Source organism: Bombina bombina, chromosome 7 (assembly GCF_027579735.1).
Source record: "Bombina bombina isolate aBomBom1 chromosome 7, aBomBom1.pri, whole genome shotgun sequence".
Taxonomy (NCBI): Eukaryota; Metazoa; Chordata; class Amphibia; order Anura; family Bombinatoridae; genus Bombina; species Bombina bombina.
This window is the reverse complement of record NC_069505.1, coordinates 84,588,347-84,611,417: the sequence shown is the minus strand read 5'-3', so window position 1 is coordinate 84,611,417 and position 23,071 is coordinate 84,588,347. Positions and strand designations below refer to the sequence as shown.

Below are 23,071 nucleotides of genomic sequence, written 5' to 3'. Positions count from 1 at the left end.
TTATTTTACAGGTAAGTTTGTATTTATCATAACTAGGTAGACTAGTTAGTAAATAGTTATTAACTATTTATGAACTACCTAGTTAAAATAAATACAAACTTACCTGTGAACTAAAACCTAACCTGCCTTACACTAAAAACTTACATCACAAAAAATAAAAACATTAAAATTACTAATTGAAAAATTACTAAATTACAAAAACAAACAATAAATTACAAAAAATAACAAACAAAATTATCAAAAATAAAAAAGAATTACACCTAATCCAATAGCCCTATCAAAATAAAAAAGCCCCTCCAAAATAAAAAAAAAACCCTAGCCTACAATAAAATACCAATAGCCCTTAAAAGGGCATTTTGCTGTGCATTGCCCTAAGTTTAACAGCTCTATTACCTGTAAAAAAAAATACAAACACCCCCCCAACAGTAAAACCCACCACCCACCCAACTAACCCCCCAAATAAAATAACTATCTAAAATAGCCTAAGCTAACCATTGCCCTGAAAAGGGCATTTGTATGGGCATTGTCCTTAAAAGGGCATTTTGCTCTTTTGCGAAAAGCCCAAACCCTAAGCTAAAATAAAAACCCACCCCCAAAAAAAACCCTGAAAAAACCTAACACTAACCCCCGACGATCCACTTACAGACTGCATCTTCTATCTTTATCCATCTGACGCAGAGTGGGTCCATCTTGAAGACATCCGGCGTGGAGCATCCTCTTCATACGGTCGCCGCCGTAAATGGGAACTTCAATGCAAGTGACGCAATCAAAGATGGCGTCCCTTGCATTCCTATTGGCTGAAAGATTTCAATTAGCCAATAGGAATTAGAGCTGCTAAAATCCTATTGGGTGTTCCAATCAGCTAATAGGATTGAGCTCTCATCCTATTGGCTGTTGCAATCAGCCAATAGGATTGAGCTCTCATCCTATTGGCTCCGCACTGGATGGATGAAGATAGAAGATGGCGTCTGGACGAAGACTTCTTGCTGCCTGGATGAGGACTTCGACGTCTGGATGAAGATCGAAAAGGCCGCCTGGATGAAGACTTCTTGCCGCCTGGATGATGACTTCGCTGGCTGGATGGATCCTTCAAGCGGGACTGTCACTTCAACAACTGTAAGTGGATTGTCGGGGGTTAGTGTTAGTTTTTTTTTAAGGGGTTTTATTTTAGCTTAGGGTTTGGGCTTTTCGCAAAAGAGCTAAATGCCCTTTTCAGGGCAATGGTTAGCTTAGGTTATTTTAGATAGTTATTTTATTTGGGGGGGTTGGTTGGTTGGTTGGGTGGGTGGTGGATTTTACTGTCTGGGAGGGTGTTTGGTAGATTATTGTAGGCTAAGGTTTTTTTTATTTTGCGGGGGCTTTTTTTTATTTTGATAGGGCTATTAGATTAGGTGTAATTTTATTTTTGATAATTTTGTTTGTTATTTTTCGTACTTTAGTGTTTGTTTTTTTGTAATTTAGTTTTTTTATGTAATTAGTTACTTTGTAATTTTTAGAGTAGTGTTAAGATTTTTTTATTGTGTAGTTTAGTTTTATTTAATTGGTAATTAGTTTAATTTTAGTTTAATAATTATAATAGTTTAATTGTTAGTTTAGAATTAATTTCTTTAATTTGACAGGTAAGTTTTAATTTAATTTAAGATAGGAAAATTGTAATTTTAATATAAAGTTAGGGGGTTGTTAGGTTTAGGGGTTAATAGTTTATTTTTAGTATATTTCTTTGTGGGGGGCTTTCGGCTTAGGGGTTAATAGATTATTACTAGTCCTAAAGCCCGTTCACACTGGCCATTTTTTGCAGTACAGCGTTCCCACCCCTTGCTCTCTCTCTCTCCCACATCTCTTTTGCGCTCTCTCTCCCCCTCTCTTTTGAGCTTTCTCTCTCCCCCATCTCTTTTGCGCTCTCTCTCCCCCTCTCTTTTGAGCTCTCTCCCCCCTATCCTCTCTCTCTCTCCCCTCCTCTCTCTCTCCCCCTCTCTCTCTCTCCCTCTCTCTCTCCCCCCTCTCCTCTCTCCCCCCCCTCTTTTGAGCTCTCTCTCTCCCCATCTCTTTTGCGCTCTCTCTCCCCCCTCTCTTTTGAGCTCTCTCTCTCCCCCATCTCTTTTGTGCTCTCTCTCTCCCACTCCTCTCTCTCTCTCCCCCTCTCTCTCTTCCCTCTCTCTCTCTCTCTCTCTCTCTCCCCTCTCTTTTGTGCTCTCTCTCTCTCTCCCCCTCTTTTGCTCTCGCTCTCTCTCCCCCCTCTCTTTTGCGCTCTCTCCCCCTCTCTTTTGCGCTCTCTCCCCCTCTCTTTTGCACTCTCTCCCCCCTCTCTTTTGCGCTCTCGCCCCCTGCTCTTTTGCTCTCTCTCCCCCTCTCTTTTGTGCTCTCTTTCTCCCCCCTCTTTTGCTCTCTCTCTCCCCCTCTCTTTTGCGCTCTCTCTCTCCCTCTCTTTTGCGCTCTCTCTCTCCCCTTCTCTTTTGTGCTCTCTCTCTCCCCCTCTCTTTTGCACTCTCTCCCCTCTCTTCACACTCTCTCCCCCCTCTCTTTTGCTCTCTCTCTCCCCCATCTCTTTTGCGCTCTCTCTCCCCCATCTCTTTTGCGCTCTCTCTCCCCCTCTTTTTTGAGCTCTCTCCCCCATCTCTTTTGCGCTCTCTCTCCCCCTCTCTTTTGAGCTCTCTCTCTCCCCCTCTCTCTCTCCCCCCCCTCTCTCTCTCTCCCCTCTCTCTCTCTCCCTCCTCTATCTCTCCCGCCCCCTCTCTCTCTCCCTGCCCTCTCTCTCTCCCGCCACTCCTCTCTCTCTTCCACCCCTCTCTCTCCCCCCCTCCTCTCTCTCTCCCCCTCCTCTCTCTCTCCCCCTCCTCTCTCTCTCCCCCCTCCTCCATCTCACTCCCCCCTCCTCTCTCTCTTCCCCCCTCCTCTCTTTCTCCCCCCCTCCTCTCTCTCTCCCACCCTCTCTCCCCCCCTCCTCTCTCTCTCCCCTCCTCTCTCTCTCTCCCCCCTCCTCTCTCTCCCCTCTCTCTCTCTCCCCCCCTACTCTCTCTCTCCCCTCCTCTCTCTCTCTCCCCCTCTCTCTCTCTCCTCTCTCCCCCCTCTTTTGTGCTCTCTCTCCCCCTCTTTTGCTTCTCTTTCTCTCTCTCTCTCTCCACCCTCTTTTGTGCTCTCTCTTTTCCCTCTCGTTTGCGCTCTCTCCCCTCTCTTTTGTGCTCTCTCTCTCCCCTCTTTTGCTCTCTCTCCCCCCTCTCTTTTGCGCTCTCTCTCCCCCTCTCTTTTGCGCTCTCTCCCCCCTCTCTTCGCACTCTCTCCCCCCTCTCTTTTGCATGCTCTCCCCCCTTTCTTCGCGATCTCTCCCCCCTCTCTTTTGCGATCTCTCGCTCCCCCATCTATTTTGCGCTCTCTATCCCCCTCTCTTTTGCTCTCTCCCCCATATCTTTTGCGCTCTCTATCCCCCTCTCTTTTGAGCTCTCTCTCTCCCCCATCTCTTTTGCGCTCTCTCTCCCCCTCTCTTTTGAGCTCTCTCTCTCCCCCCTCTCTCCCCCTATCCTCTCTCTCCCCTCCTCTCTCTCTCTCTCTCCCCCTCTCTCTCTCCCCCCTCTCCTCTCTCCCCCCCTCCCCTCCTCTCCCCCTCCCCTCCTCTCTCTCTCCCCTCCTCTCTCTCTATCTCTCTATTAATTTAGTTTAAGATAGGAAAATTGTAATTTTAATATAAAGTTAAGGGGTCGGTAGGTTTAGGGGTTAATAGTTTATTTTTAGTATATTTCTTTGTGGGGGGCTTTCGCCTTAGGGGTTAATAGATTATTATCATACTAGTCCTAAAGCCCGTTCACACGGGCCATTTTTTTGCAGTACAGCGCTCTCTCTCTCCCCTTCTCTTTTGTGCTCTCTCTCTACCCCTCTCTTTTGCACTCTCTTCCCCCTCTCTTCACGCTCTCTCCCCCCTCTCTTTTGTTCTCTCTCTCCTCCATCTCTTTTGCGCTCTCTCTCCCCCATCTCTTTTGCGCTCTCTCTCCCCCTCTTTTTTGAGCTCTCTCTCTCCCCCATCTCTTTTGCGCTCTCTCTCCCCCTCTCTTTTGAGCTCTCTCTCTCCCCCCTCTCGCTCTCCCCCCCTCTCTCTCCCTCCCCTCTCTCTGTCCCCCCTCCTCTATCTCTCCCTCCCCTCTCTCTCTCTCTCTCCCCTCCTCTCTCTCGCCCCCTCTCTCTCTCCCTCCCCTCTCTCTCTCCCGCCCCTCCTCTCTCTCTTCATCCCCTCTCTCTCCCCCCTCCTCTCTCTCTCCCCCTCCTCTCTTTATCCCCCTCCTCTCTCTCTCCCCCCTCCTCTCTCTCCCTCCCCCCTCCTCTCTCTCTCCCCCCTCCTCTCTCTCTCTCCCCGCCTCCTCTCTCTCTCCCCCCTCCTCTCTCTCTCCCACCCTCCTCTCTCTCTCCCCCCTCCTCTCTCTCTCTCTCCACCCTCCTCTCTCTCTCCCACCCCCTCCTCTCTCTCTCCCCCCCACCTCTCTCCCCCCCTCTCTCTCTCTCCCCCTCCTCTCTCTCCCCTCTCTCTCTCTCCCCCCTACTCTCTCTCTCCCCTCCTCTCTCTCTCCCCCTCTCTCTCTCTCCTCTCTCCCCCCCTCTTTTGTGCTCTCTCTCCCACTCTTTTGCTTCTTTTTCTCTCTCTCCACCCTCTTTTGTGCTCTCTCTTTTCCCTCTCTTTTGCGCTATCTCCCCCCTCTCTTTTGCGCTCTCTCTCTCTCCCCTCTTTTGCTCTCTCTCTCTTTTCCCTCTCTTTTGCGCTCTCTCTCTCCCCCTCTCTTTTGCGCTCTCTCCCCCCTCCTCTCACTCTCTCCCCCCCTCCTCTCTCTCTCCCACCCTCCTCTCTCTCTCCCCCCTCCTCTCTCTCTCGCCCCCCTCCTCTCTCTCTCTCCCACCCTCCTCTCTCTCTCTCCCCCCACCTCTCTCTCCCCCCCTCCTCTCCCTCCCCCCCTCCTCTCTCTCTCCCCCCTCCTCTCCCTCCCCCCTCCTCTCTCTCTCTCCCCCTCCTCTCTCTCCCCTCTCTCTCTCTCTCTCCCCCCTACTCTCTCTCTCTCCCCTCCTCTCTCTCTCCCCCTCTCTCTCTCTCCTCTCTCCCCCCTCTTTTGTGCTCTCTCTCCCCCTCTTTTGCTTCTCTTTCTCTATCTCTCTCTCCACCCTCTTTTGTGCTCTCTCTTTTCCCTCTCTTTTGCGCTCTCTTCCCCTTCTCTTTTGTGCTCTCTCTCTCTCCCCTCTTTTGCTCTCTCTCTCTTTCCCCTCTCTTTTGCGCTCTCTCTCTCCCCCTCTCTTTTGCGCTCTCTCCCCCTCTCTTCGCGCTCTCTCCCACTCTCTTTTGCGCACTCTCCCCCCCTCCTCTCTCTCTCCCCCCTCCTCTCCCTCCCCCCTCCTCTCTCTCTCTCCCCCTCCTCTCTCTCCCCTCTCTCTCTCTCTCCCCCTACTCTCTCTCTCTCCCCTCCTCTCTCTCTCCCCCACTCTCTCTCTCCTCTCTCCCCCTCTTTTGTGCTCTCTCTCCCCCTCTTTTGCTTCTCTTTCTCTCTCTCTCTCCACCCGCTTTTGTGCTCTCTCTTTTCCCTCTCTTTTGCGCTCTCTTCCCCTTCTCTTTTGTGCTCTCTCTCTCTCCCCTCTTTTGCTCTCTCTCTCTCCCCCCTCTCTTTTGCGGTCTCTCTCTCCCCCATCTCTTTTGCGCTCTCTATCCCCCTCTCTTTTGCTCTCTCTCTCTCCCCCATCTCTTTTGCGCTCTCTATCCCCCTCTCTTTTGAGCTCTCTCTCTCCCCCATCTCTTTTGCGCTCTCTCCCCCCCCTCTCTTTTGAGCTCTCTCTCTCCCCCTTCTCTCTCTCCCCCTATCCTCTCTCTTTCTCCCCTCCTCTCTCTCTCTCCCCCTCTCTCTCTCTCCCCCCTCTCCTCTCTCTCCCCCCTCTCCCCTCCTCTCTCTCTCCCCTCCTCTCTCTCTATCTCTCCCCCCTCTCTATTTCTCTCCCCTCTCTATCTCCCGACCGCGCCCGGCCATGCCCCATTCACGCTTGGCCATGCTCCCTTCACGGCCATTCCCGCCCGCTCTCTCCCCCCTCTCTTCGCGCTCTCTCCCCCCTCTCTTTTGCTCTCTCTCTCATCTCTTTTGCGCTCTCTATCCCCCTCTCTTTTGCTCTCTCTCTCTCATCTCTTTTGCGCTCTCTATCCCCCTCTCTTTTGAGCTCTCTCTCTCCCCCATCTCTTTTGCGCTCTCTCTCCCCCCCTCTCTTTTGAGCTCTCTTTCTCCCACCCTCTCTCTCTCCTATCTCTCTCCCCCTATCCTCTCTCTCTCTCTCGCCTCCTCTCTCTCCCCTCCTCTCTCTGTCTCCCCCTCTCTCTCTCTCCCTCTCTCCCCCCTCTCCTCTCTTTCTCTCCCCCTCTCCTCTCTGTCTCCCCCCTCTCCTCTCTCCCCTCCTCTCTCTCCCCTCCTCTCTCTACATCTCTCCCCCCCTCTATCTCTCTCCCCTCTCTATCTCCCAACTGCACCCGGCCACGCCCCCTTCATGCTTGACCACGCCCCAACCACGCCCCGATCGGCCACACCCCCTTTTGCATCGGCCACGCCCCCGCTCACGCCCGGCCATGCCCACTTCTGCCGCAGGCGGCAGATCAGCTAGTTAGGGAGCAGGACTCAAAGGCCAGGTGTGTTTGTCCTTGTGCTGTCTCTACTGCGCATGACAGCTTCGGACAAACACACTTGGCCTTTTATATAATAGGATATTTACTTGTGGGGGCTTGGGGGTTAGGGGTTAATAGGTTTATTATAGCGGCAGTGTGGGCAGATGGCCGATTAGGGGTTAATTCTATTTAAATAGTGTTTGCGATGCGGGAGGGCGGCGGTTTAATAGGGTTAATAGGTTTATTTTAATCGCGACGATGTCGGGGAGCGGAGGAGTAAAGTTTAATAAATTGTAATAGTGCCGGCGATGTCCGGAGTGGCAGAATAGTTGTAAATAAATTTATTATAGTGTTTTGCGGTGTGGGGGGGGGGCCTCGGTTTAGGGGTTAAAAGGTAGTTTATGGGTGTTAGTGTACTTTTTAACACTTTAGTTATGAGTTTTATGTTACAGCTTTGTAACATAAAACTCATAACTACTGACTTTTAGATGGCGGTACAGATCTTGTCGGTATAGGGTGTACCGATCGCTTTTGGCCTCCCAGGAAAACCCGTAAAACCGGCGCTATGGAAGACCCATTCAAAAACGTCATTTTTAAAAGTGTGGTACTTACGTTGCATTACAGGCTAAAAGGCCTGCGGTACACCTATACCGACAAGACTTGTAATAGCAGCGTTAGGGAAAATGAAGCGTTATGGGCCATAACGCTGCTATTTGACTCATAACGTCAAACTTTTAATCAAGGTGTTAGTTAGCTCTCCAGCAATGCAAGGGGACTCTTAACTAAGTAAGCCTTGACTTCATTCAAACATAAAAATATCTTAAATATCTATATGCAATGGTAAATAACCAGCTGTAATGTTAAGAAAAAAATATCTAGTTTGCTCGTAAAATAACAGATTTATACTTATAGAAGTTGAATCGGGTACATATTACAATTAATTGAAAATATAAAAAAAAACAATTAAAAAAATGGTCAAAATTACTAAGTACTATATATCAATAACAGGACAAATCCTTACACATTTACTTTATCTATACAGTACATAAAATCAGCAATAGCAAGCAATCCGCTAATAATTGTGCAAACAGATAATAGTGCACATCAATTCAAATAACAACTCCCATTAATCTAGGGCTAGGTGTAAATAACAATCTCAACACTATATCAAGCAAGGCATAGTCCCAATTCACTGGATTTATTATAAACAATCCAAATGATGACTCATATTATTTAAGCCAAGTAGTTGTAACCTTATACTGTCCTGAAAAAGTGAAAAGTAAGTCTGTAGAAGGCATAACCATAAAACACAATACGATGTGCAGGAGCTCATTGGAGTAATTATTCGTTGACAACTATTTTCATAATCGAGTATAATCGATTATATTGATTAGTTGTTGCAGTTCTAGTTGTGATTACCTATTTTTGTAGAGATTTCCTGACATTACTATTTAGTAATAGACTAATACTTGTTGCACACTAAATAGTGGCTGGACATAAATACTTTTCATTATGGACAGTCATTAAACATTATCTTACCCCCTTGTTGTGACAAGGCTGGTAACAATGTTGCAAAGGTACCAGTGATGCAACTTATAAAAGAAAATGCAATCCACCACCACAAATAAAACTAACAGCAACCTCTTCCACAACATTTTACTTTTTCAGAGCTGCTCCAAGTACTTAAGCTGCTAGTTAACCCTAACCATGACCTCACTACCATATTTAACTCTATCCCCAACTTCCTAAAATAACTTCAAACATAACAAATAACACTCAAAAATATCCATTTCAAGTTAATAGTATTAGTAACTGCGACTGACTGAAACCATCAAATAGCACAATTAACTATAAACTTAAATCTGAAATCCCAGTGCAATTAGATTTTATTACAACATATTTTTACCCCTACAGTACAACAATTAACCTTAACTGCAACTAATGCAATTAACATTAAACTCAACTATTCTGAACCCACAGTGCAACTAACCAAAAAAAAAACAGTCACTGTGAATTAACCTTAACTACAACTAGCCTGAACACCCTGCTGTAAATAAATCTAGCAATAACTAACAAGACTCCTTAATGGTATTAACCCTAACCAAAATGAATCAAAAACCATCCAACAAAATGGACCACAACTGCAACTAACCCTATTCCAAGAGCAAATATCCCTAACAAATAACACTCAAATGGAAACCTCTTGGTAGCATTTAAACCTAACTGCAACCTATCAAGCCCATAAGTAATATTGACGTAAACTTTAGCATGAACATTCAGCACAATTATTATTATTATTATTATTATTATTATTATCATTTATTTGTAGAGCACCAAAAGATTCTGCAGCACTATCAAAATAGGTATAATATGCAAAGGTGACATTCATAAGAAGCAGACATTTAGAGTTGCCAACTGTTGCAGATCACCTAACATGAAGGTGGTCTACAGTAGAGATGGACTTCTTACATGCTAAGAAGGTTGAAAGGGACAACAAAAGAAGAAGAGGAGCTGGAGTAAGAAAACGTTATCATACATTGTATGCATCCCAGAACAGTAGTCTTTTTAGTGGACTAGAATCTTTGAAAACAAAGGGGAATATCTTGTGGAATGAGGTAGAGAGTTCCACAGAAGTGAAGCCATTCTAAAAAAAAGTCCTGTAGATGGAAATACAAGGAGATAACAAGAGAGGAGGAGAGAAGTTGGTCATGAACAGAGCAAATTGGACGAGAAGTGCGGTATTGGTAGACAGGGTTAGAGATATAGGGGGAGTGGTGTTATTGAGTGCCTTGAATGTAAGGGTAATGATTGTGGGCTAGATTATGAGTGGAGCACTATTTAACACTCCCGTTAAAGCATTAACTCCACTAGAATCTTTTTGCGCTCATCAGGTTGTACTCGTATTATGAGTTGAAAGTAAACAGTTTTTGTTCTTGCAGGATATCTATTTATAAATACTTAAAACATAATCTGCTATGTGCAGAACATTGGAATGTCAAATATTTACAGCAAATATATAGTTAAACTTTTATTAAATATGAATATTGCATAAATATGATTTTACATGTTTTCATCTACTTAAAGGGACCCTAAACACCTGTCTTCTAATAATCCCTAAAACCTACTTTTTCTTAATAATAATAATAAAAAAAAAATCACTGCTGTCTATTTCATATGTTAATCTTACCCCAAACTATTGAAGGAGATTGTTTTGAAGTACAGCAATGGGCTCCAATGCACTTCTGTATATGTCAATATAAGAATACATATGTACGTATGTGCATATATGTCTGTAAATACATAAATACACACACATATATATATATATATATATATATATATATATATATATATATATATATATATATATATATATATATATAGTGAAGATTGGAGTAGCTGTGTTAGTCCAGTAGATAGGTGCTCAAAAAACAAAGTATTGCAGTATGCAGTGATACCTTTTTTATTGGACTAACATAATATTTAAAAGACAAGCTTTCGAGAGTTTTCCTCTCTTCCTCAGGTCTAAAGCAATACTGATCATTCTGATATAGATACACATCACATACAACAAATGGAAGGGAGGGAGGGGGGTGAGAGGGGGGTCATAAAAGCAAAGAATGTGTCTGAAGGAGAAAATAGCTGAGAATAGCCAGAAAGAATAAATAAACAGAGGAGAATAAATAAGCCAGATGAGAGGAAAAACAAAAGGAAAAAGAAACCAATATAGGACAATAAGATGAGAGATTATAGAAAGTTATGGTAGTGTGTGAGAAAGCCAGAGTCTACATTAAGTCCTTTATTTCTGGTATTGAAATGTGTGATCATTTTCATCTCAAACGTCTTTTGTTCATGAGAGTCTTTGAAATTCCCTTTAAGAATTTTAATCCTGAGGTTAAGGATGGAGTGACCAGTCTGGGTGAAGTGATGACCAACAGGGGTACAATATATGGACTTTTCAAATCATAGTGTAAACTTCTTGGACTGCACAATAACTGTCACCAATGGCATCCTTCATTCATCTATATACAGAAAACCCACAGACAGGTACAGCTACCTCCACAATTCCAGCTTCCATCCCAATCACACCAAACAAGGTATCATCTACAGCCAAGCTATCAGATATCATTGCATTTGCTCTGACACAAAAGACAGAGATCAGCACCAGAATACACTGTCAGAGTCATTTAAGCAAAAGGGCTACAAGGAAAGCAATATCTAAAAACATCAAATCTGCCCTAAAAATACCACGGGAAAGACTCCTACAATACAAAGAAAAGGAAAACAAAACAAGAACCCCTCTAGTAGTCACTTACAACCCTACTCTGGAAGGAGTGTGTAAAATTATTAAAGAGCTACAACCACAATTTCAGAGGACCCCACACTCAAAAAAATATTTCCTGAACCCCCCATACTAGCATTCAAACAACCGCCTAACCTGAGACAGAGATTGGTCCGCAGCAAATTAACCACAGAACAGAAGCTTACACAGAATGGCACTGCACGATGCAACAAATCACTCTGCAAACTGTGTCAACATATATGTGACAACAACACAGCCAGACACAACAATGCGTCATACAATATTAAAGGATCCTATTCGTGCTCATCTGCTTATGTGGTGTACATGATACAGTGTACAGCGTGTGGCAGAGGTTGCTACATTGGAGAAACTGGCCTAAAGCTGCATCTCAGAATGAATCTACACAGACGCTCGATCAAAAACCACAAGGAAAATGAATATTGTACCCCTGTTGGTCATCACTTCACCCAGACTGGTCACTCCATCCTTAACCTCAGGATTAAAATTCTTAAAGGGAATTTCAAAGACTCTCATGAACGAAAGACGTTTGAGATGAAAATGATCACACATTTCAATACCAGAAATGAAGGACTTAATGTAGACTCTGGCTTTCTCACATACTACCATAACTTTCTATAATCTCTCATCTTATTGTCCTATATTGGTTTCTTTTTCATTTTGTTTTTCCTCTCATCTGGCCTATTTACTCTCCTCTGTTTATTTATTCTTTCTGGCTATTTTCAGCTATTTTCTCCTTCAGACACATTCTCTGCTTTTATGACCCCCCTCTCACCCCCTCTCTCCCTTCAATTTGTTGTATGTGATGTGTATCTATATCAGAATGATCAGTATTGCTTTAGACCTGAGGAAGAGAGGAAAACTCTCGAAAGCTTGTCTTTTAAATATTATGTTAGTCCAATAAAAAAGGTATCACTGCATACTGTAATACTTTGTTTTTTGAGCATCTATATATATAGATGTCAAGTAAGCAAGTGCTGTTTAAGGGGTGGACTTTTTGAGCCAATGAGAGTATAAAAGCAGATACACACCCCTCAACCAATACATCTGATGAGGCCCCGACACTCAGCCCTATGTGGGAGGGGAGAAACGCATCATGATTGAGCATGCACAGGAGGTGAACAGCTGTGAACGAGCCAGCGGAATTTGAAATCGAACAACAACGCTGAAGCGTACATGGCGGTGAGCAAGTGAAGAAGCCGAAAGTAAACTAAGAACTGTTCAGGTTGATCCAACTGGAAAGCAGGTACAGCTGACATTATTCCTGTATAAGGCTGGATAGTCTTGCGGTGGACGGCCTGGTCTGTCCTGCCATAGTACATTGTGCGTTGTTTATCCTAATGATTCAGTTGCCGATGGAGCCAGTTATATGCACAGTATAACAAGCACAGCAGAAAGGTGTTACCATATTGCATTGATACCTGGAAGAATTGAACTTACCAGAGCGTGTTTTCAACACTAAGTGCCTGGACTTTTATCAATCCATAACAAGCAGTATAATTGCAATTTTTGGGGCCCCATGTAAATTTAAATGGACCTTTTGGAAATCGATATAGATACATAGTTCATATTTTCATGGTCGCATAACATCACAGCTGTAATAATTAGTTACTGTTGAAATTTGGCTTGTCTGCCGGCCGGCTTGTTCTAATGTTTATGTAATTTATTAGGGTATAGTTGCACGGTTTTAGGAATAGGGTGGAGGGTAGACGGCCTGTTAAAACTGTTTGAGTTTTTTGATAATAAAGGCTTTTGATAGACTTTTAGTGCAGCCAGTGTCCCGCTTTGATTGACTTAGATATATGTTCAATCCTCTCTTTTTAAGCTGCATCTATATATATATATATATATATATATATATATATATATATATATATATATTCATACAGATGCATATTTAGACACTTGACCGCATTTTTCTTTCTAATACCTGAGACCTCATATATTTGAGCCCTTAGAACTTTTGTGTGCAATATTTTTTTTAATAAATGTTAATAGATGGTGTTATTATGAGTGTAACTGTACTTTGTAATGTATTTTTGATGTGTTTTGTGACACTTTTTTGTTTTTTAAAACAGTTACCAGAGTCCTGAAATCCAACAAGCACAAACACCCACGGTAAATGCATTATCACTTGCGCATAACTGTTAATGCTCCACTGGTAATCTGGCCCTGTATGTTTTATTCTAGAAGCTAGAGGAAGCTATTGAAGGGATTGGCAGAAAGGTACAGCAGATGAAGGGTGACATGTAAGAAAGATCAGCCTGGCAGATGCATTCTTTATGGATTGTAAAGGAGATAGAAGGCAGTTAGGTAAACCAGAGCGGATGGAGTTGAAAAAGTCAAGGAAAGAAATGATGAGAGAGTGGATGCAAATCTTAGCATTGTCATGTGTGAGGAAATGGCATATTTTGGAGATGTTTTTAAGGTGGGAATTTGCCAAAGACTAGATGGGAAAAAAAGAGTCAAGTGTGACCCCAAGGTATTGGAAATGAGGGATTGGGGTAATGATTTTATTATCAACAGTTATAGAAAGTTGGATCAAAGTTTTTGAAAAATGGGGGAAAAAGGGTTTTGGTAAGATTCAGCGTAAGATAGTGAAATCCAGGATGAAATATTAGAAAGACAGTTTTTGACACAAGTTAGCAAGGAAGGAGATATTGTAGGTTTTATGTAGAGAGGTACATTTAGGTGGCATCAGTATACAAATGATACATAAACCCATGGGATCTTATTAAAGTACCTAAGAAGGAAGTACAGCTTGATAAGCAAAGGGGACCAAAACAGAGCCTTGTGTTACTCCAACAGAAAGTGATGAATGGGCAGAGCATGTGCTAGAGAAAGATATTTAAAGGTATGATTAGACAAGAAGGAAGAGAAACACAATAGGGATTGGAGGGTTTGGAATAAGAGAGAAAGTATAGAGACAGATCAAGAAGGATCAATAGTGAGAAAGGCCTTTAGATTTTGTAGGCCGTAGATGACCTTAGTGATTAATAACTTTGGGGTACTGGGAAAAATCCAGATTACAAAGGATCAAGGATGGAGTTTGATGTGAGGACATGTGATAGATGTAAACATACTAGCCTTTCCAGAAGTTTTGAAGCAAGGGGACTAGGGAAATAGGATTGTAATTGGAGGGGAAGGTTGTATTAAGAGAAGATTTTTTGAGGATACCTGTGACAAATGCATGTTTAAGGGATAAATTAAATATACCAGTGCTGAGGGAAAGAGTGAATATATGTGTGAGTATTGGAGTGAGAGTAGGAGAGAGGAAATTCACTAGTAGTTATTGGATGGGATCAAGAGGACTGGTGATGTGGGTGGATAATATAAGAACAGAAATGTAATCCTCAGGGGCAAAAGAGCTGAATTTGTGGCTATGTGGGTTTTGGACATTTGCAAAAAAAGTTGAGGGGCCTGTAGATTGATAGTACTTTGAGAGATTATTTAATTTTTAATTTAATCTATTTTGTTGCTGAACTGGCTGGCAAAATTGTGAACTGAGATAGAACTGGTAATATAAAGTAGACAGAGCAGGGAACTAAAAGTGGAGATCAATGCAGAAATAGTGTTGTGACCTCTATGCTTATTAACATGTTAACCCCTTAATTTGACACAGCATCTTCTTACCAGACCTCTGGAGCCTTAAGAGGAGTGCTGTGGGACAAGCGAGCATTGAATCCGGATCTCTTTGCAAGGAGGCCAGCACACACTACACCTCTATAAATAATGCGTACAATTTTCTTCTCCTTACTACCGGAACCTCATCTCCCTTCCGTCTTCTGCATATGGCTTTCTCTTAGCCTCTCCATCCGCTCCTCCGGTCGCCATCTGTATGATGTCACAACCTGCGTGATTTCCCAGTCTTTGCTGGACTTACAGCTGCAGGTAGTGACAGGGGGTGCGCGTATGTGCTATGAGCTGTGTTGAAGGTAATAGTAAATCCAAAAGAAGGTACGCTCAAAAAAGTAGACACATACACCAAGGAGGTAGAAAGTTGTGTGAAAAAACACAACCTTCTAACTTCTTGGTGTATGTGTCTCCTTTTTTACTATGAATTGTCCAATAAAGTTTTATTCATTGAACTTTTGTGCTTGAGCATACCTTCTTTTGGATTAACTAAAAGTGGAGAACAGACATTTTGGGTTTGAAGAAAGCAATAGAGTAGACTAGAGATAAGATTAGAAAAGTAATCCTGCTTAGAGAGGTCAAGGGCAGAATAGTAGAGCAAGATGAACTTGTAGCAAAGAAAGTCAGTTGAAAAGAAAAACTTTCTTCACTGCTGGAAACATTTGCATAGGTAGTACATAAGAGTAAGTAGTTTGCAAGTTTAGTAGAAAAGGCCAAATTTTCAAGTACCAATGTAAGAATAGAGTTGTGACAGATAGAGTGGTCAGGGCAGGAAAAGGAGTAGATAGAAGAGATCCAAAGTTTGAAAGAGCAGAGAGATGCTGTGGATCTATTGATTTAATGCTTCTTTGGAATTTGATGTAGGGGATAGTTGTTGGGGAGTATTAGGTGTGTTGTGATGCTTCAAGTGAGGAACTGGTGGTCAGAAACAGGAAAATGGGAGTTTGTGAAGTGTGAGAGAATGTATCCATAGCTGAAGATCAGATCAATGGAGTGTCCATCTTTGTGAGTGAGTTTGTCCACTGTGAGAAACCATAAATGGAAGTGCGTTGGTGAAGTGTTGTTGTTTAAGGGCAGTGGGATTGTCAACTAAAAGGCTGAAATGACAGAAAATGAGGGCAGGAGTGATTGAGGGGAGTTATTAGGGTAGACAGGCAGAAAAATGATCAAGAAATTGTGTTGGGGGTGATGTATAACTGTGACATGTAGAGAGAGATAGAGGGGAAAGAATTAAAAAATCATGTGGGTTTCGAAGGAAGAAAAAGTAAAGGAAACAATGGGGTGTATTGTTGAAAGGTTCAAAGAGAGGAAAATAAAATACCTACACCATTTCCTTGTCTGTGTTCAGGCCTAGGAGTGTGGCTGAAGTGGAGACCCCTATGTGATAATGTAGCAATGGAAGCTGTCTCTGAGGGAGTTTTGTGAGAGTCAGAAATTTGAGAGAATAGGCGATGAAGAGGTCATGGATAGAAGTGAGCTTTTTGCAGAGTGAGAATTCTAGAGCTCACAGTTGAAGGGGGTGTTGACTTTAGATATACAAGGAATTGGAGTTAGGTTTCCAGAGTTATGGGCTGATGAGATTAGGAAGTTGTTGAGGACTAGGTTTGGGGTAGATATCACCAGCAGGTATTATTAGTAAGAGAGTGTGACAAAAGATGAGATACAGAGTTGCAGTTTTGTTTTTGGGTGGTGCAGGGAGGAGAGAAAGAGTTTAGCAATGTGTGAGCAAAAATGAGCCAAGGGTAGGAAAGATGGGACAAAGAATGTTTCAGGTGGTGAGGGGAAAGTAGTATGTACAGTTTGTTATAAAGGTGGTAGCAAAAACAGGGAGATATAAAGAATGTATACAAATGTAATCAGTGAAACACATGGAACAACAATAATAATGCAGTATTTGCCTTCTGCTTAGTCAATTGTTTAATCCTTGAATTTTCACTTAAAGGGACAGTAAACCTTAAAAATAATGTTATATAATTCTGCACATAGTGCAGAATTATATAATATTATATTAGCCAGACATTTATAAAACATAATTTCCCCTATTAATTTAAAAAAAACCCCTGCTGTTTCACAGACCCGCTCTCTGCTCTCTGCTGAGCGGGTCTGTTATATTTACTCAGCGCATCGGGCCAGATGTATAATCACAGCCCGGCCCGACCGCGCCATAGGACTAAGTGCAGCTCGCTCCTGTCATAGACGTGGGTGAGCTCCCACCAACCCATGTTCAGGTTGGAGTATGAGGGGGTGAATTTTGACTCCATAGCTGTCCCACTTCTCTGCAGATAGCAAACACCCTTGAATTCAAAATAATTGTGGGTCAATAGAAAAGAGACCACTTGAAGAATAAATATTTGAAATGAGATATCAAAATCATAATACCGGGACAAAAATATTCAACAGCTATTAAACACTTATCATGAGGTATAGAAGAGTAAAGTGCTGTAACGTCTATGTTTAACCACACTGATGTATCATCCCAAATTACTCTGCATGAGATGATTTGTGTCTCTCAGGAAAGTCAGGAGAGAATTGGCCAAACGTTGTAATATTATGTCCATCCACTGGGATAGGGGCTCAAATAAAGAATCAATACCATTGACTATAGGTCAACCTTGTACATCTTCAATGGACTTATATATTTTAGGTAGATGATGAAACAATGGGACTTTCTGATGCTCAACATACAAAAAATCTGAAGTATCCTTATCCAAAAAAACATTGTGTACCCCATCATCTAATAAATCAGCCAATTCTCTCTTGAAAGTAGGATCCCTAGGCAAAACTGTATACATTTTTTGTATCAGTAAGCTGTCTCAAGGCCTCTGAAATATAATCACCTCTATCCAACAGAACAACACCTTTGACGGCAGCACAAACTACAAAATCATGACTATTTTGAAGCTCACAAAGTGCTTCACGCTCTGCTATAGACAAATTAGAAGTGGTTCTAGTGTTCTGGGGTCCCTTTGGGGTAGTGGCTACTTTTTATTAGGTGTAACTACTGGGGCCTGTGGAACTGGAGCTGCATTTTTTAGTATACCTGATACACTGGATGCACTCTCTTCCCCACTAGACCCTTGCATGCTATCAGAGGAATCAACATCACTATCTGAAATCAGTCATCTTCAGTGTCTTGAGAAAGTCCGCAGAAACCAGACGAAATGTGTATACAGGACGGTCTACTTTAAATCTGCCAGCTTTAAGTAAGAGACATAAGAGACCTAAGAGCATTAACTTGAAAGCCAGAATGGAGGATATACAGAACAACTCCCTTCAATCATCACGAAGGTTGAGGTTGTGCGGAACTGTCACCCTGATCTGCATTACGGGCTTGTTGTAACCATGGCTCAATGATTTTAACCTTCTTGTAAGTGCAATTGATTATGTGCTTGTAATAAAAATTGTTTAAGAGCACCTTCAGTCGTGGATGCGCTCTTGTGCTTTGTTGTTCCAGTGTATTTGTTGTCAGAGCATTCCTTAGTGCCCTGTGAAAGAGGGTGTGTTTATTCACAACGTTCTGTATGTTCATATTTATATATGTTTAAACCTAATATTTTTTCCAGCTCTGCATGCATGTATGCATGCACACAAATATACATTTTGTAGTAATGTCTCGACAATTTGTGCATAAAATTACCATCAACATAGTTTGTATATATATATATATATATATATATATATATATATATATGTTTATATATATATAAATATCCACAATCAAGGACTGCACTCATTGCATTCAGATAAATTATAAATTATTTAATAGGTAGTGACGTTTCGGGGGTTCACAGACCCCTTCCTCAGACCTAGGTGAGTGCAGTCCTTGATTGTGGATACTTATTGATATATTGACTATCACCCTGGCCGTTGACCATATTGTATTGAGAGTGCAGATACACATGGGAGATATATATATATTTATTCAATACTACTGTATTTAGTGGCCCTTTAATATTAGGTAACATTTACCAAGATTACCAGTTGTGCGCTAAACTCGGTGCGTAATTAACGCTAAAAATTTAGCAGTACCACACTTTCCATGGCGCTGCCATTACAAGTTACAGAAAAACCTTCTTGTGCTGTGTGTTATGGAACGTTAAGCTCCATACCGCACAAAAGCCAAGGCCTGACTTGACTTGCTCAAGCACTTTTTCCCTCATAGACATCAATGGAGAGAAAGTGTTAGAAAGAAACGAACACATGTGATTGCGGAATGGCGATTGCTATAACAAAATCCCCATTGATGTCTATGGAGACAAGAAAGTTTAGTTAAAATCTAACACCCTAACATAAAACCCTAGTCTAAATATTGCTAATTTGCCAACCCAACACCGCCAACAGTAAATAAAGTGATTAACCCTTAATACCACCACCCCCCACATTGCTAACACCTAAATAAAGCTATTAACCCCTAAACCGCCGGCCCCCCACATTGCAACTACTATAAAAAAGCTATTAACTTCTAAACCGCCACCCCCACATCGCAACTACTATAATAAAGCTATTATCCCCTAAACTGCCACCCCCCAACATTACAACTACTATAATAAAGCTATTAACCCCTAAACTGCCCCCCCCAACATCGCAACTACTAAACTAAACTATTAACCCCTAAAGCAAACACGCCCCTAACTTTAAATTTACGTTATAATATAACTATCTTAAAATATATAAAAACTTACCTGTGAAATAAAAAAAACTAGTTACAAAATTAAAAAACTAACACTACGGAAAAAAACTAAACTAATATTACAAAAACCCCCACTAAAATTACGAAAAATAAAAAAATCTAAGATTACAAAAAATAATAAGCGAAATTATCCAAAATACTAAAAATTAAACCTAATCTAATACCCCTATAAAAATAAAAAGCCCCCCAAAATAAAAACACCCCCTAATCTAACGAATAACTACCAATAGCACTTAAAAGGGCCTTTTGTAGGGCATTGCCCTGAAGCAATCAGCTCTTTTACCTAAAAAAATTACAAAGTACCACCTAAAAGTAACCCCCCCAACCAACCAACCCCCCAAAATAAAAAAAGCCTAAGTCTAATGCTGAAATAGGTTTTCACAGTTCCTAAGGTCTGGCGGTGAAGGTCTTCTTCCAGGCAGCTCCATCTTCATCAAACGCAGGACCATCTTCTATCTTCTTTCCAGTGGTGCGGTGCGATCTTCCCCCGATGGGCAGATCCGGAGTGGCAGTTTTCAGCAACCGCGGTCCTCAGCGGCGTGGAAGCTCCTCTTCATGCAATCTCCACTGCACACTGAAGATTGAATGCAAGGTACCCGTTTAATATTTGGGGTACCTTGCATTCATATTGGCTGACATTTTCAAACCAGCCAATAGAATGAGAGCTGCTTAAATCCTATTGGCTGATTTGAACAGCCAATAGGATTTAAGCAACTCTCATCCTATTGGCTTATTTGAATATTTCAGCCAATAGGAATGCAAGGTACTTCAAATATAAAATGGATACCTTGCATTCAATCTTCAGTGTGCGGCGGAGATCGCATGAAGAGGAGACTCTGCACTGGATGTCGCCAGTCCTGCTCAGCTCCAAGCAGCCACCGGGATAAAGATCGAAGATGCCCCGTGATGGATGAAGATGTTGCTGCCTGGATGAAGACTTGTCGCCGACGCCGCCTGGATGAAGATGGATGTCCGGACTTCAGGAACTGTGAGTACATTTTTTGGGGTTAGTGTTAGGTGTTTTTTTATTTTTTGGGGTGTTTTTTTAGATTAGGGCTTTTTTTTTAAATGAGCACTAAAGAGCTGATGGCCCTTTTAAAAGCAATGCCCATACAAATGCCCCTTTAGTGGCAATGGGTAGCTTAGGTTTTTTTAGACTGTTTTTTTGGGGGGGGTTGGTTGGCTGGGGGGTTTACTGTTAGTGTGTACTGTCATTTTGTTTTATGTAAAAGAGCAATGCCCTACAAAAGGCCCTTTTAAGGGCTATTGGTAGTTTATTGTTAGATTAGGTGGTGTTTTTATTTTGGGGTGGCTTTTTTTTTTTTTTTTAAATAAATATTTTTATTGAGGTCATAAAAAGTACAGGGATACATTTGCAAGACATTTTTAGGTAAGCCTGCTCATTTTACAAAGTAAGCATAACAGTGTAGATTGAATGTCCTACTCATATAAGGCGGCCAGGCCACAGGGGGCTTCTGGCTCATATAGTGAGACCTCCTTTCCTTAATGATGATACATATAGAGCATGGCATCTAACAGAAATTGGTATAAACATTAACCAGAGAACCTTCATAACAGATAGCCTAAGTGGATATATTAGAGCTGTGGATCTCAGCTCAATGTACATAAACATAGATAAAAAAAGGAAAACAAAACAAAAAAAGAAAGAAAATATATGAACATCACTCAAATAAACTTTGCAGTAATATTAGTTAGTATCAACATATATCAGCATGAAAGTATCTTTAAACGGTACTATAAAAAATATACCATGTAAGATAGAAGCATCTGAAGACAGACCAAAAGAGAAGGAAAGAACATATTTAAGAAAAGAAAATACAGGGGGGAAAGGGGAGAGAAGGGTAGCTGGGAGGGGGGAGGGTCAGCAGGTCTAGGTCTGCACGTTTTGTGGGAGCATGTCCCATATGGACCACGTGTTGGATTGCAAGTAAATAAGCCCCCTGTTTATGCACACTGCTTCCTCCATTGTTCGCACTGAAAATCTCTATGACTTTCCCCAAATGGGGAGCATTGGGTTTCCAGTGTCTTGCAATAGCAAGTTACGTGGACATCAGCAGATACACAAAGAGGTGCTTTAGTGGCTTGGGGAGTTTAGATATATTAAGGTGTAGTAAATAGGTCTCAGAGCCTCTATCTGTTGGGAGGTCAAGGAGTCCACCCAGGGCAAGGACTCTAGTCCATAGCTTCTGGATTTCAGGGCAGCCCCACCAGATATGTAAGTCATCCCCTTTTTTATTACAATCTCCCCAGCACCTGTCAGAGGTATTAGGTGCAAATCTACATAGTCGGCTGGGTACCCAATGCCACCTCGTCAAAAGTTTGTAAAAGAGTTCAAAGAGAGTTACACTATGTATGGCCTGTCTTGTGTGTGCTATAGCTCTCATCCTTTCTGGACTGTCAAAGACCATGTCAAGATCTCTCTCCCAGGCCAGAATATTATGTGTCTTCTGAAGTGTGGGAAGATCCTGAATACATTGGTAGTGAACCGTCAGAGGACGGTGTCCCTGTATACCCAATTGGTACCTGGACTCCCATAATGAGAGTATGCAAGGTGCGGATTTAAAAAAGTTCCAACTATGTAACAGTGACCGGAGATGTGTGACCTCGAAATGCATGTTACGTGGGATGGAGAAGCGTGTTATAAGAGTGGGTCCTGAAGCCCAATCACCATCTAAGTACATATCTCTAATGGTCTCAACGGGAAGAGAGGACCAACCTGAGGCGTTGGAGTCCTGGAGCCCCCTTAGGAGCCCCCAAATGCTATGGATAGGGGATGGATGAGGAGCCACCCTGGGAGAGTGGCGTAATTTATGCCAAAGGTCCAGGCAGTGTTTTATGATGGGGTTGGGAGTAATGGAAAGTGGTTTACAGTGCTGTGGGATCCATACTAGGTTGCAAAGTAATATGTCGTGAGGTAAAGAAGCCTGCTCTATTTCGTACCATCGGGGGTATTCCTTGTTGGGACCCCAACTCGATATATGGGTTAGCATAGCAGCCTCATAATACATTCTAAGATTAGGGAGGCCTAGACCTCCCCTATCTATCGGGGCCTGTAATATCTTCCTTGCAACTCTGGGATGAGTGTCAGCCCAGACATATCTATTAAGAAGCGATTGAGAACTATTTAGGAAGGCATTGGGGGGCCGAAGGGGAAGGCCTCTAAACAGATAGGTGAGTTTTGGGAGAAGCATCATTTTGAAGGCAGAGATCCTACCCATCCAAAAGACCTCCTTATATCTAGGGTACAAGAGCGTCTGCCTGAAATCCCGGAGAAAGCGGTCATAGTTTGTCGTTGCTACATCCTTAAAGTCGTGTGATAAAAAAACACCTAAATGTCGCAGACCCTTTAGATTCCATTTAAAATTGTGGGTAGATTGGAGGGCTTGGAGCTGGGCAGTGGGAATATGGATCGGGTAAGCCTCCGTTTTGGACACATTTAGCTTGTAGAACGATACCTTACCAAAGAAGTCAAAGAGATTCAAGAGATGGCAGAGCGATCGAGCAGGGTCATACTGGAAGACCGTAAGATCATCTGCGAAGAGGCTAAGTTTCTGGTAGGTCCCCTGGATATACATGCCTTTAATGTCTGTGTTTGTGCGGATCGCCTCGGCCAGTGGTTCAATGGCGAGGACAAAAAGAAGGGGGGAGAGTAGGCATCCCTTACGGGTGCCATTTCTGAGGACAAATGGCTCGGAGCAAAACCCCAAACCTCTCACTCTAGCTGTCGGCTTGGAGTATAGGGCTCCCACAGCTCTGCAGAAAACCTCGGGTAAGCCAACGGTTTTGAGGACTGCCATCA

The 23,071-nt window shown here is 42.6% G+C and overlaps 1 protein-coding gene across 1 annotated transcript in view; it reads right to left on the bottom strand.

Annotated features, from left to right (window-relative positions):
- LOC128636240 (mucin-5AC) overlaps positions 1-22,847 on the bottom strand; it is a 161,481-nt gene extending 138,634 nt beyond the window's left edge. The window contains exon 1 of the mRNA XM_053689278.1: positions 22,733-22,847. Coding sequence (XP_053545253.1) covers positions 22,733-22,847 — 115 coding nt within the window. The remainder of the gene's footprint in view (positions 1-22,732) is intronic.
- Between the last annotated feature and the right edge of the window lie 224 nt (positions 22,848-23,071).